The sequence below is a fragment of the Sus scrofa genome, chromosome X (assembly GCF_000003025.6).
Source record: "Sus scrofa isolate TJ Tabasco breed Duroc chromosome X, Sscrofa11.1, whole genome shotgun sequence".
NCBI classification, from domain to species: domain Eukaryota; kingdom Metazoa; phylum Chordata; class Mammalia; order Artiodactyla; family Suidae; genus Sus; species Sus scrofa.
In genome coordinates, this window is record NC_010461.5 from 22,184,774 (window position 1) to 22,199,580 (window position 14,807).

General features: G+C 41.4%; 1 protein-coding gene across 1 annotated transcript; it reads left to right on the top strand.

The window, feature by feature from the left end:
- On the top strand, positions 3,835 to 4,788 carry LOC100513636 (melanoma-associated antigen B3-like). Its single transcript, XM_021080127.1, has one exon. It carries the CDS (start codon positions 3,835 to 3,837, stop codon positions 4,786 to 4,788), a length of 954 nt encoding a protein of 317 aa, XP_020935786.1.

Consider the following 14,807-nt stretch of genomic DNA (forward strand, 5'->3'; position numbering starts at 1 on the left):
ACAGCATCTTCTCAGATCCCCCTCTTAGAGTATTGACAGTGAAAACAAAAATAAACAAGTGGGACCTAATTAAACTGAAAAGTTTCTGCATAGCAAAGTAAAATCTCAACAAAACGAAAAGACAACCCACAGAATGGGAGAAAAATCTTTGTAAGTGAATCCACTGACAAGGGATTCATCTCCAACATTTATAAACACCTCCTACTGCTCAATACCATAAAAAAACAAACAACCCATCAAAAAATGGGCAGAAGATCTAAACAGACAGTTCTCTAAAGAAGACATACAGATGCCCAAGAAACACATGAAAAGATGTTCAACATCACTCATTATTAGAGAAATGCCAATCAAAACCACTGGGTGGTACCACCTTACACCAGCCAGAATGGCCATCATCAAAAAGTCTACAAACAGTAAGTGCTAGAGAGGGTGTGGAGAAAAAGGAACCCTATTACACTCTTGGTAGGAATGTCAATTGGTGCAACCACTGTGGAAAACAGTATAGAGATTCCTCAGAAACTAAAAATAAAACTACCATTTGATCCAGCAATCCCACTCCTGGGCATCTATCCAGAGAAACCACGACTCACAAAGACACATGTACTCTAATGTTCTTTGCAGCACTATTTTCAATAGCCAAGACTTGGAACCAACCTAAATGTCCATCGACAGAGGAGTGGATCTAGAAGAAGTGGTACATATACACAATGGAATATTACTCAGCCATTAAAAAGAACGAAATACCAGCCTTTTTAGCAACATGGATGGACCTAGAAATTATCATGCTAAGTGAAGTCAGCCATACAATGAGACACCAACATCAAATAATTTCATTGACATGTGGAATCTGAAAAAAGGACAGACTGAACTTCTTTGCAGAGCAGATGCTGACTCACAGACAGTGAAAAACTTATGGTCTCCAGATGAGTCAGGTTGGGGGTGTGGGGATGTTCTTGGGCTGTGGGATGGAAATCCTGTGAAATTGGATTTTTATGATCATTACACAACTACAGATGTGATAAATTCATTTGAGTAATAAAAAAAAAGATAGGTTTTACCGAACCCAATTAACAGACGAAGAACTTAAAATATTCTTATATTCACAAGGTAGTAAGTGATAGAACTATACTTGACTCTTGGTCTGAATTTGTCTAGGGTACACACTGTTTCACCACTCCCACCCTGATGCTTACTTGTGTAACTATATTCACCTTTCTTCTCACTACTCCAAAATATACCTGAGGTGATTGAAAAAATAATTTTGTGCTCAACATACTGGATTGAAATACATAGCCAGGGCAATAAGAAAATCAAAATAATTGAGAGGTATGAATAATGAAAGGAAGGATATAATAACTGGTAGTACTGTGATCATCTATATACCTAGTGTCAGTTAACTCCAAAAGATGGGGTCTTACAAAATTATCAGGCTCAGGCCCTTTCCTGTAGGATATAAATCTTGGAGAACATAAGTTGCATTAGAAGCCAAGTCTGGGTGGTAAAGAGAAGGAATAAATCAGCGTGTTTTTTCTCTCTGAAAGCTTACCTGCTATCTGAGTCTTCTACCGTGCTCTTCAGCGTCCCCATTTCACATCATTCCTGGGACACAGACCCATTCTCCTTAAGATTTACAGCAGAGAGTGTACTCAAGAGTTTGCGGGGCTGTGGCATTTCCCAGGAAACCTTTCGTTAAAGAGACAGGAGCCTAGATGAGGTCCTGGGTGAATGACAACTTAGAGCACCCATCCAATCGTATAGGAAGGTATCCAGAGACTTCCCCTCGTCTGCCCTTAGACCTACATGGTCAGGCAGCCTTCTGCTAGGAAAGTCTCAAGGAGATGAGGACACTGTTGTAAGGACAGTGGCAGAAGGACGTGCCCAAGGTCCTGAAAGGAGTTTAATGGAGAACTCTGTCTGAAATTGAGGATGCTGCCACCCCAGAACAGAGGGGGCGCCAGAGATCGAGGCCTTATCGGTGGTGAGGCGAGAGGGAGCACTCACTTCCTCCTAAGCGGCCGGTGGAACGCCAGAGACGGCCTCGGGTGAGCAGTATCGAGTGAGGAGTTCCAGACTCTAGAAAGAATCGATTATCAAGGTGAGAATCAGAATGGATTATCAGAATTGATTATCAAAGGTGAATGAATAGTGGGAGACACCCCCCACACACACCCCGCATCCCCCCGTCCCCGCATGCCTCTGTCTCCCCCCAAGGCCCCTCCTGGTCCTCGGTTCCGGGAGGCCTTGGGCAGGGTAGTCAGGCTGAGGGAGACTTTTCCCCCTGAGGTTCTCAGGGAGGTAAAGGCCTTGATTTAAGTTTAAGGGTGGTCTCAGTTCAGCAGAGGGTGATAAAACCCTGACAAGAGTCAGGGTGAGGAAACAGGTGGAAAGTTCCAACAAGGCCCTGCTGGCCGCTTTTAGAGGACCCGAGCGTGGCAGTGAATGTGAGCTGTCCTTTCCTATTTGATATATCAGGAAGCTGAGGGCTTGCCCTGAGAAAATCAAGGATGCGACTCTGAGTGAGGTTTAAAGGAACCTCAACCCCACGACAGTGAGGTGGCACAGAACCTGCGGTTTGTGTAAAGTCTGGGACGCCCTGGGGCAGGCCTATCAGGCTTATTTCTGCAAGGATGGTCTCAGGGACATAAGGGCCTTGGTTTGAGGGGTGGGGCCTCATGTTAACAAAGAAAAGCATCCCAGGCATGGTCGGCCATCAGAATAAGGACCCCGGGTGAGGACTGAGGGAATTTCCGCCCTGCTGGCAACCTGGGGTGTCTGTGCACTGTTGAAGTGATGATTGACACTCATTTTCTCCTACAGTATCACGGGGAGGGGTTAGGAGGATGGAATGGGAGGGAGAAAGAGGATGAGGGGGAGGCAGGGGAAAGGGGGATGGAGAGAAGGGGGAGGAGGCAGAGGATGGGCGGCAGGCAGGGAGATGGGGGGGAGTGTGAGATTTTTGTTTTTAATAGATAGTTTATACTCCAAAGTAGGAAGATTTCCGAATATTTCCAGGAGTTAAGTTGTCGGGGCAGGGGATGACAACTAACAACTAGGGCACAAGAGAATCCATCCTCTATTCTCAGCCTTAGAGACCAAAGGCAGGTGGGGTAAAAGGCACTCTTGGGGTGAAAGGGCATCTCAGGAGACTGATGCCAGGAAGAGAGAAGTTCCAGATTAATGCCAGGGGTCACCCTCACTTATTTACATCAAATCTAAGAGAGAAGAGAACTTCAGTATGAGGGTGCAGCCACCAGTCAACAGAGGGGAGGTGTACCAGGTACTACCTGGAGACCAGGTGAGTATCCTGAATGAGACCTGAGGACCTACGCAACACATGAAGGAGAGGGCTCCAGTTAGTTCTCAGTTGAGTGTCCCCTGACAGAGATAGGGGCTAAGGAACCCTTTCACTTCCTCCTCTGGGGTCTCAGGGAGGTGGTGGCTTTGGTTTGAAGTGTCAACTCCAAAGCATAGGAATGGAGGAGTGCTGGGACCTGCTAACAGTTGACATGATGACCCTGACTATAAACTGAGAAAACACCCATACCCCAGAACAAAGGCTCCCACTGGCAGCCCCTGCTATTACCCCAGCATTCCCCAGGTGGGGCTGGCAGGCTGAAGTCTAAGCTTCCCTCAAACTTCCTCCACAGGGTTCCCAGGGGACAGGTTAACCAGAATAGAAGGTGGGTTCTAGAGCAGTGCCCTCAAGGAAACCTGCAGAGGTAGCCCAGGTTAAAGCCAAGGTGAAATCTCCCTGCTGAAAGTGTTTATTCTCCTTCCTCCAGGTATCCACATCTCCTGACTTCCTGTCTATACTCCTTCCTACTACACCTGACCATGCCTCGGAGTCACAAGAGTAAGCTCCATGCTGGTGAGAAACGCCTCAAGGCCCGACGTGAGACCCAGAGTTGTGGGGGTGCTCAGGTCACAGCAGCAGCAGAGGAGGAGTCCGCTACCTCCTCCTCTCCTCAGTGTGGAGGCATTACCCAAAGCCTGCCTGCTACTGGGTCATGTAGCACCACCCAGGAGCCTCAAAGAGCACTAACCACCACCACTACTTCTGTAGGCATTTCTTACACTAGATCTGACGAAGCTTCCAATGGCCAAGATGAGGATGGGGTATGTGCATATGAGGTCCCACCCTTCACTGAGAGAAGTGACTTTTTAACCAGGAAGGCTGGGTTGTTGGAGCAGTTCCTTCTGTACAAGTATAAAATGAAGCAGCCCATTCTGAAGGAAGACATGCTGAAGATTATCCACCAAAACCACCATGACCGATTTGCTGAGATTCTCAAGAGAGCTTCTGAGCGCATTGAGATAATCTTTGCAGTAGATCTGAAGGAAGTCGACTCAACCAGGCAATGCTATGATCTTGTCAGCAAATTGAAGCTCCCCAACAATGGGAGAGTGCGTGGTGGCAGGGGGCTACCCAAGACTGGTCTCCTGATGAATCTCCTGGGTATGATCTTCATGAAGGGCAACTGTGCCACTGAGGAAGACATCTGGAAATTCCTGAGTATGATGCGCGTATATGCAGGAAGGAAGCACTTCATCTACGGGGAGCCGAGGAAGCTCATCACCAAAGATTTAGTGAGGCTGAAGTACCTGGAGTACCGCCAGGTGCCCGACAGTGATCCTCCACGCTATGAGTTCCTGTGGGGCCCTAAAGCGCATATTGAAACCAGCAAGATGAAAGTCTTGGAGTTTTTGGCGAAGGTCAATGAAACCGTCCCCAGTGCCTTCCCAATTTATTATGAAGAAGCTTTGCGAGATGAAGAAGAGAGAGCCTGAGCCATGGATGCAGCCAGCACTGACATTATTACCAAAGTTCAGTGCACCCACCAGGGCCCATGCCCACCAAGCTATACCTCCCCACCCCTACTGAAGTTTGATTTTATCCCCTAGACAAGAAAATATAGTATCACAATAGGGATAATATTCTTGAAAATGTGGAAGAATCCCACAGTAAAAGAGTTCGGATAATGGTTCAGAAAAAAAAAAAAATAGTAAAACATGTTCAATCTTAGTTTTCCTTATTCCTTTTAGTCTTCGACTTTGTAAAAGTAAATGATTTATACTTTGAGTTTCTTAATTCTTCAAGAAAGTAAGAGAAATTAAATGTTAATAAATAAGAACTTGTGGGGTTTGTTTATTTGTTTGTTTTGCCTTTTCTAGGGCCGCCCCGGCGGCATATGGAGGTTCCCAGGCTAGGGGTCTAATCAGAGCTGTAGACGCTGGCCTATGCCAAAGCCACAGCAATGCAGGATCCAAGCCGAATCTGCGACCTACACCACAGCTCACAGCAACGCCAGATCCTTAACCCACTGAGCCAGGCCAGGGATCGAACCCTCAACCTCATGGTACCTAGTCGGATTCATTAACCACTGCGCCATGACGGGAACTCCGGACCTTGTGTTTACTGGCTCTTCATTTCACCACATACTGAGGGTCTGCTCTTTGGAAGGTTTAGTGCTAGGACTGGGGATGCTAAGATAAAATCCATCCTCTACTCATAGAATTTTAGATCCTATGAGTTGTAAGCACACAAGATACTGAAATCTTCTCTATGACCTAAAGGTAAAGTAAAAAGAATTAGATGAGGAGGAAGGTGTTCCTTATGAGAGCATCTAAGTGTAAATTTCCTGAGCAAGGCAGTTTGGGACTTTAGGAAACTGCAAGTCCTCAGTGGAATGTAATTTTCATTTATATTGTGTGGTGGGCTAGTTAAGGTTCTGGAAGTGGTGAGTAAAGGCCAAAGTCTCCAATGGTATGTTTCAGAGCTGACAGAAAAAACTCCCTGTTAGTCTGCTCAGGCTGCTATACCAAAATACCACAGCCTGGATGACTTAAGAGACATTTATTTTTCAAAGTTACTGAAGCTGGGAAGTCCACAATCAGTGTAGCAGTGGATTCCGTTCCCTCTTCCTGGCTTGCAGGCAGCCACCTTCTCTCTTTGCTCACATGGCAGTTCCGGTCTCTCTTGCTTTTCTTCTGAGAACACTAATTGCATCATGAGTGCCCCATACTCGTGACCTCTTCTCAACTTAACTACCTCCCTAAGACTCCACCTTCAAATACCACCATGTGGATAGGGGGAGATAGGTTAGGGCTTCAACATGTGAATTTTGGGAGGACACAAACATTCGGTCCATAATGGAAAATTGCTGCTACTAGGCATTATTGATAAAGCATAAAAAAAATCTCTACCTGGGGCAGGAAAGGAAGGTGTCCTTTGTTTTTGTTCCAGTGCAGATGAACAGAGTGTGCAAACTAGGTGTTCTATGCACATCATCTCCAGGGAGTTTCTAAGAAATAGTGGTGACTCTCCCTTAGGTGAGGTGCCAAGAAACCACTGTGCTGGCACTCTTGCCACAAACTGGGAACCTCAGGGCCTGCTCCATTAAAAAGGCATTTTAATTAGGTTATCGAGTATAATTTGGCAAACTCTAAGTGAGGGATAGCTTTTGTACGAGTGTGTAATGTATGTAAACAGGTGGTTTGGATGGAAGGGATGGAGGGAACTTGTGCCTTGACACCAATATAGGAGCTTGAGCTGCATCCAGCTGGAGACAACGACTCCACACCTAAACTAAATGACAGGTACTCTAATGGGGAAAATGAGTTTTACACGCTAGGAATAATTTTTGGTTGATGCAGTATTCTTTGTCCAAGAATATTGAATGTCCTCTGAAATTTCCTGCATAAAAAAATATTCCAAGCGAGGTAATTGGTATCATCTGGGATCAAAATAATAAGTGGTATTCTTTCAATATTGGGTGATATGTTGTAATCCTCTTGCCCTGTGATTTATATATAGTGCATACATTCCAACATTTTTATATAATAGGGCTTACCAAACTCACTTGGCAGATGAAGAACTCACAGTTTTTTTCAGAAGACTAGTTATTAGCAGAGCTGGGGGTAGACCCCTGATCTGAATTTGTCTAGAGCCCACACTGCTGCATTCCACCTAGCTGGAGGCAGACCTGTTTCTCAATTCACTTTTCTTTGCACTATTCCAAAATGTATCTCGAGCAATAAAAAGGCACTTGCCACTGAAGTGCTAAAAGCAGGCCTAATAAAAGGAAGAGTAAATATGAGAATAAATTGATATTTGGGGATTTTCCCTGGGCTTCATTTTCCTAAGGATCTTACCAAGAGCAAACTCTGTCCAGGAGCTAGTATTTTGTCCAGCTACAGCTCTTTCCACCATTACAATGCCCTTTCCTTGGGACTTCCCCAGTGGATCCTCCCTCCAACTCTGGAACCTGATCTGTTGACCAGCTCTTCTCTGCAGCTTCCTTTGAGGGCTCCACCCTGCTCTCAGTGGAGCAGAGAGTCCATATTGCCTGCTCTCTCCATTGACTTAGAGCATCCCGACTCCGTGACGGTCACGTCCTTCACTATGGATGTGTATCATCTTTATGTTCCTGTTTATGAGGCAATTTGGAGATCATTTGTCTGTCTCTGTATTTGTCTCTTTCTTTGTCTCTTCATTATTTTTCGTCCTCTTTTTTTTTTGCTGTTTCTTGCGCCGCTCCTGCGGCACATGGAGGTTCCCAGGCTAGGGGTCAAATCGGAGCTGTAGCCACCAGCCTACGCCAGAGCCACAGCAACGCAGGATCCGAGCCGCGTCTGCAACCTACACCACAGCTCACGGCAACGCCGGATCGTTAACCCACTGAGCAAGGGCAGGGACCGAACCCTCAACCTCATGGTTCCCAGTTGGATTTGTTAACCACTGCGCCACGACGGGAACTCCTCTTCATTATTTTTCAAATGTTACTCCTCTTAATTGTTTAAATAGCTTCTGAGTGTAAGTTTATGAATCACTTGTTTATACATTTATTGGGTATATCAAGTTTGTAGGGGGAAGTTTTTATATTTTGTGAATAAAATTAGGAAAACTTCACTCTTATTTTTGATCCAGAATAAGGTAACAAGGCAGAGGTGTTACTTTAGAAAAATTAAATAACTCAGTAGTAAAATTAGTGGGATCCAGAAATAGAGCAAAATAAAGTAAAAGAATGTCAATTCCTGCCTTATCTTCTTTAGTCTGTTGTTCAGTGAAAATTAATGACACCTACCTGAATTTGTTTAGCTTACTTAAGAATTTAGGAGAAAGTAAATATTAATAAATTAGATAATAAGGTCCCAAGCTCATTTATTCCCTTTACATTAATTGGGCATCTGCTCTTTGGAATATACTCTTATTATTGGGAATGCTAAAATCTTTGTTTCTAAGAGTAGTAATCTTTATAAGGTAAGATAAAATGGTAAACCAGGGGGACAATTAAAAAGAAAGAGTGAGGGCACTGAGGTCCAGATAAATGCAGCGACGTGGAAGTTAAGTTTAAATGCCCCAAGCTAAGTCTATTTGGGAAACTGCCAATTCTTCAGACTAAAGTTTGTTTAGCTATATCATGGGGAGTTAAGTGGGAGTGTCCCCACTTTTCCAGCTCTTCACATGGCATGTCTCAGAGCTGAAAGACTTAAGTTTGGAGCACCTGCTATATAGCACAAAGAACTCCACTTAATATCCTGTGATAATCTATGCGCTAAAAGAATCTGAAAGCGAGTGGATGTGTATACATATATAACTTCTGAGTGTAAGTTTATGAATCACTTGTTTATACAGAAATTATCATGACATTGTAAATCAACCATACTTCAGTAAAACTTTTTAAAAAACAAAACAAAAACAAAATTACTTTTGAATCCTGGGTAAACTAAAAAGAAACTCTCCATGGTGTTCTGGGTCCTTTTCCATTACATTCGAACACAGTTTGCAAAGTAATTATTGTTTTATCTACATCTCCTGTTCACACAAACAACTGACAATTTTATTTATTTATTTATTTATTTATTTATTTATTTATTTTTGTTTTTGGTCTTTTTAGGGCCACTCCCACGGTATATGGAAGTTCCCAGGCTAGGGGTCAAATTGGAGCTGTAGCTGCCAGCCACAGCCACAGCCACAGCCACAACTACGTGGGATCCAAGCCCTGTCTGTGACCTACACCAGAGCTCACCACAGTGCCAGATCCTTAACCCACTGAGTGAGGCCAGGGATCAAACCCACACCCTCGTGGATACTAGTCGAGTTTGTTACCACTGAGCCATAACTGGAACTCCTGCACAATTTTTGATAAGTTGTACTTTCAATTCATTTTGTTCAAAATATTTTTTTCAAATTTCTCTTGAGATTTCCTTTTATAGTCATGTATTGTTTGATCTCCAAGTTTTGGGGATTTTCCACGTATCTTTCTGTTATCGATTTCTAATTTAATTCCATTATCGTCTGATATAGAAAGTGTGAGATTTCTATTCTTTTAAATTTTTTAAGATAAATTTTATGGCCCTGAATGTGTTCTGTAATGATGAATGTGTATTCTGAAAGTGGGATGAAGTAGTCTATAGATGTCAGTTGTATCCTGTTGATTAATGATGTTGATGAGTTCAACTATGTCCTTACTGATTTTCTGCCTGCTGGATCTGTCCATTTCTGAAAGAGAGGTGTAGAAGTCACCAAATATAATAGTGGATTCATCTATTTCTCCTTACAGTTCTATTAATTTTTGCCTTACATGTTTCAATGCTTTGTTTTAGGCAAACACATATTAAGGATTGTTGTGCACACATTAAGGATTGTTACATCTTCTTAAAGACTTGACCCCTTTATCATTATGTAATGCCCTTCTTTATCACTAATAAATTTCCTTGCTCTGAGTTCTGCTCTAACTGAAATTAATATAGCCATATCTCACTTTATTTTAATTAATGTTAGAATGGTATATCCTCCTCCGCTCCTTTACTTTTCTTTTCTTTTTTTTTTTTTGTTTTTTTTTTTTGTTTTTTAGGGCCCACACCTGTGGCCTGTGGAAGTTCCCAGGCTAGGGGTCAAATTGGAGCTATAGCTGCTGGCCTACACCACAGCCTCAGCAACACCAGATCTGAGCCACATCTGTGACCTATACCACAACTCATGGCAACACTAGATCCTTGACCCACTGAGGGAGGCCAGGGATCGAACCCACATCCTCATGGATCTTAGTCGGGTTCAATAATCACTGAGCCCCTACGGGAACTCCCTCCACTCCTGTACTTTTAACTTATATGTGTCTTTATATTTAAAGGGGATTTCTTTCTCTAAACAATATAGTTGGGGGTTGTCTTTAGATCCATGCTGGCAACCTCTACCTTTTAATTGTTGTTTTTAGACTGTTAATATTCAAAGTAATTACTGTTGTGATTGAATTAATATCTACTATATTCGTTACTGTCTTTTTTTTTTTTTTTTTGGCTTTTTGCTATTTCTTTGGGCCGCTCCCGCGGCATATGGAGGTTCCCAGGCTAGGGGTCTAATCAGAGCCACAGCTGCCAGCCTACGCCAAAGCCACAGCAACGCCAGATCCGAGCCACATCTGCAACCTACATCATAGCTTACGGCAACGCTGGATCCTTAACCCACTGAGTGAAGCCAGGGATCGAACCCGTAACCTCATTGTTCCTAGTCGGATTCATTTCTGCTGCGCCACGACGGGAACACCTGTTACTCTGTTACTGTTTTCTATTTGCTGCCCTCTTTTTTCTTTCTTTTTTTTGTCTTCTTAGGGCTGCATCTGTGGTATATGGAGGTTCCCAGGCTAGGGGTCGAATTGGAGCTGTAGCCCCTGGCCCTTGCCACAGCAATGTGGGATCCAAGCCAGAGGCACCTGCGACCTACACCACAGCTCAAGACAACGCTGGATCCTTAACCTGCTGAGCGAGGCTAGGGATCGATTCGTTTGCACGGAGCCATGACAGGAACTCCCCTTCTTTTTCTTATTTTTATCTTATACTCTTTTCCCACCTTTTGTGATTTTTATGTTGATTAGCTTGATTGGGGGAATCATTTCATGATGTATATGTATACCAAAATATTGCATTTCACATCTTAAATACATATAATGTATATTTGTCATTCATACCTCAGTAAAACTGGAAAAAATTAGTCAAGTATTTTATGTGATTCCATTTTCTATCCTTTCTTATTGTTATCAATTCTTTTAAAACATTACGTCAATGATTGCTCCAGTGTTTGCAATATACATTTACAACTAATTCAAATTCATTTTGCAATAACACCACATCACTTTAGAGTCCAAGTAGCTTACAATCAGAGTATTTCTAAATTCTCCCTCCTGTCCACTGTATCATTTCTTTCACTCATTTCACTTATACATAGGCCATAATCAAACACATTATTATAGTTATTGTTTTTAATAAACTGATATCCATTAGATCAATTATGAATTGAAAAAGTATGTTTTCTTTCACTTGCCCTTATTCTTTCTCTAATGTTCTTCTCTTTATATGGATTCTTTATCATTTTGAAGAACTGCTTTTATTCTTGCAAGGTCAATCTATTGGCAACAAATCCCCAATTTTTGTTTGTCTGAGAAAGTCTTTATTTGTCCTTCACTTTTGAAGGATAATTTTTCAGGATAGAGAATTCCTGTATTTGTTCCTCTCAACACTTTAAATATTTCACACAACACTTTTCTTGTTTATATGGTTTCTGAGAAATAGATGTAATTCTTATCTTTGCTCTTCTACAGACAGGCTGCTTTTCCTCTGGTTTCTTTCAAAATTTATCTTTGATTTTCTGCAGTTTGAGTATTATATGCTATGATGTGTGGGTTTTTTCAACACCATCAAGCAATTCTCCAGTTCTCAGCAGACCCTGACAGGATGTCCTACAAATTTAACTCAATTCTGATGCTATCTACTTCGAGAATGCATCACATCCCCCAGGTTAAAGGCTCAGTCCCACAAGACTGCATCTACTTCAATGCTGATCAGAAGTTCAGGTTGCTATCTGTACTTCTAACCTACCAGCTACAAAGTTCACAAGTGATTCTCAGTCTAACACCCTCTTCAACTGGACAGGATGTCACATCAGAATGGAACTGTTTATTTCCCTTGTCCCACACAGAATGATGGAGAAGGCTAGAGTTGGGCTCCGATAAAACCTTAATAGATTATGCTCTGACAATACAGTTTCTCCTGAGGACAGGCCTTGTTAAGAAAAATAGAATGCTCTAGCATATGTCAAATGATTACTTTTCCCTCCCCCACTGCTGGAAGCCCAAAGGGATTATTATTTTTTTTCCTAATCTTCACTGTGAGAATCTGGTAGAGCTCCAGGAGGTAAAATTCACAAAAATATAGAGAACTTTAAAACTCTCAGGCTTTTCCATAATGGACCTCAAGACATTTCTCAATTACAGCTCAGGTTTTCCTACCTTGGTACTGGTTCTTATGGGGGTTTCTGCTCTGGTAAGCTCTGAATCTCTGTATTTACCTATCTGTCTCTCCAGTTGGAGGTAAGCAGTGGGTGCTGTTGTCTCACTCCTCTGAAAGATCTAATAAGATGTACTGATTTTTCAGCTTTTTATTTCTTTCTAGGATAGAATGATGACTTCAAGCATCTTACGTGCCAGACAAGAAACTGGAACTTTAGTATTTCCTCAATTATTCTTTCTACCCCTTTCTCTCCTCTCAGACTATTATATATATGCTTTCATAATTGATGCTGTTCCACAGGTCTCTTAGGCACTGTTCATTTTCCTTAATTATTTTTTTCTTTCTCTTCCTCGGACTATATAATCTCAATTGACCTAACTTCAGGTTTAATGAGTCTTTCTTCTGCCCCCTCAGATCTCCTAGTATAGTTTTTTTGTTTCTGTTATTGTATTTTCAACTGCAGAATTTCTATTTGGTTCATTTTAATAACTTCTAAATTTGGGTTGATATTCTCCATTTGGGGAGATATAATTCTCACAGCTTCGTTAGTTCTTTGCACATGATTTTCCTTACATCTTTGATAATATTTAAATAGTTGATTTAAGGTCTATGTCCAGTAAGTCCAATGTGTGGGCTTCCTACTATACAGTTTCTATTAATTTCTTTCCATACTTTTTTCATTTCATACCTCATGATTTTTTTTTGAAAACCAGATATTGTGAATATTATGATGTGTCAATTTTGAAATCAGATTATCCCTCCATTCATGGTTTATTTATGTTACTTGTTATGGTTTCTGAGTATTTGCTTCATTAACTTTTGGAAATTTTTTCTTTTTTCTTCTGGACTTGTGGCTACACCACACCCACAGCAGTGCAGGATCTGAGCCATATCTGCAAACTGTACCACAGCTAACAGCAATGCTGGAACCCTGACCTACTAAGTGAGGCCAAGGATCAAACCCACATCCTCACAGATGCTAGTCTGACTCATTTCCACTGTACCACTATGGGAACTCCCCAGAACTAACTTTATAAGATATGTATTCTTTGTCATGAGTGACCAATGACATCTCCGTCCAATTAGTTTATTGGTCAGCTAGTGATTTGACAGAGATTTATTTTCCTTAATGCTTGGAATAAAAAATATAAATCACTTCCATTCTTGTCAATTGGCTCTATGTGTTTACATTGAAGCATGCATTTTACAATCATTTGGGCAATTTTCAACTTTCCTATGCTCCTCCTGCTTGCACAGAACCTAAATGTGAGCCTCAGGTGAGAAATTAGGGCCTGTCAGGTATATTTTTTCAGCATTAACTCATCTTGAGAATTCATATAATTTTCTAGATTCCCAGGAACATGTGGTAGCTTTTCAAAACCCCTTTTCCCCAAAGCATCTCACTTCTCAACCTTTTTTCCAAAGCTTTTTGGTTTGTCTATTATTTGTTCCAACTATTATCCCTTGCCTTAGGCATTTATCTTGAAATATTTTTGACAAGCACTCCCCAGGAAACAGCTCCTCCCTGGGAGAGTTTAGAATCTGGAGAAATAAAAGGAGTCCTCTGAACCCATCCTTCAGGGAGCCACTAGATAGGCTGAAACAACCACATTTTCCTAAGAACACATCCTTTCTGCCCTTTCTAGCATGAGGAACCCATATCTGGATAGCCAGCTCCTCTCTTTAAGGGTAATACTCACTGGGTGAGCTAGGTAAGAGGTAAGTTAAAATTTCACGAAGTTGTCTTATCAAGATTCAGCTCTCCTCTTACTTTTTTCCTGGTCAATGGTTTTATCTTTTTTTTTCAATTGAAGTATGATTGATTTACAATGTTGTAGTAGTTTCTGGTATACAGCAAAGTGATTCAGTTACACATAAATATACATATTCTTTTTCATATTCTTTTCCATTATGGTTTATTATAGGATATTGAATATAGTTCCCTATGCTATACAGTAGGACCTTGTTTTTTGTCATATATATATATATAGTGGTTTGTATTTGCTAATCCCAAACTCCTAATTTATTGTCCCCCACCCCCTTTCTCCTTCAGTAACCATAATTTTGTCTTCTATGTCTATGAGTCTGTTTCTGTTTTGTAAATAAGTTTGTGTCATATTTTAGATTCCAGATATAAGTGATATCATATGGAATTTGTCTTCTCTTCCGACTTACTTCACTTGGTATGATAATCTCTAGGTCTATCCATGTTGCTACAAATGGCATTATTTCATTCCTTTTTATAGTTGAGTAATATTCCATTTAGTATATACACCGCATCTTTATCCATTCATCTGTCAATGGACATTTAGGTTGTTTGGCTAATTGTAAATACCACTGCTATAAATATTGGTGGGCATATATATTTTCCAATTAGCATTTTCTCTAGATATATGCCCAGGAATGGGATTGCAGGATCATATGATAACTATATTTTTTGTTTTTAAAAGAATCTCCATACTGTTCTGCATAGTGGCTACACCAACTTATAATAAATGAGGAGACGACCTAATCAGAAAAGG

Bases quoted from the DNA above. Each gene is read 5' to 3' on its own strand.
- LOC100513636 (XM_021080127.1), top strand. From the start codon at position 3,835: ATGCCTCGGAGTCACAAGAGTAAGCTCCATGCTGGTGAGAAACGCCTC.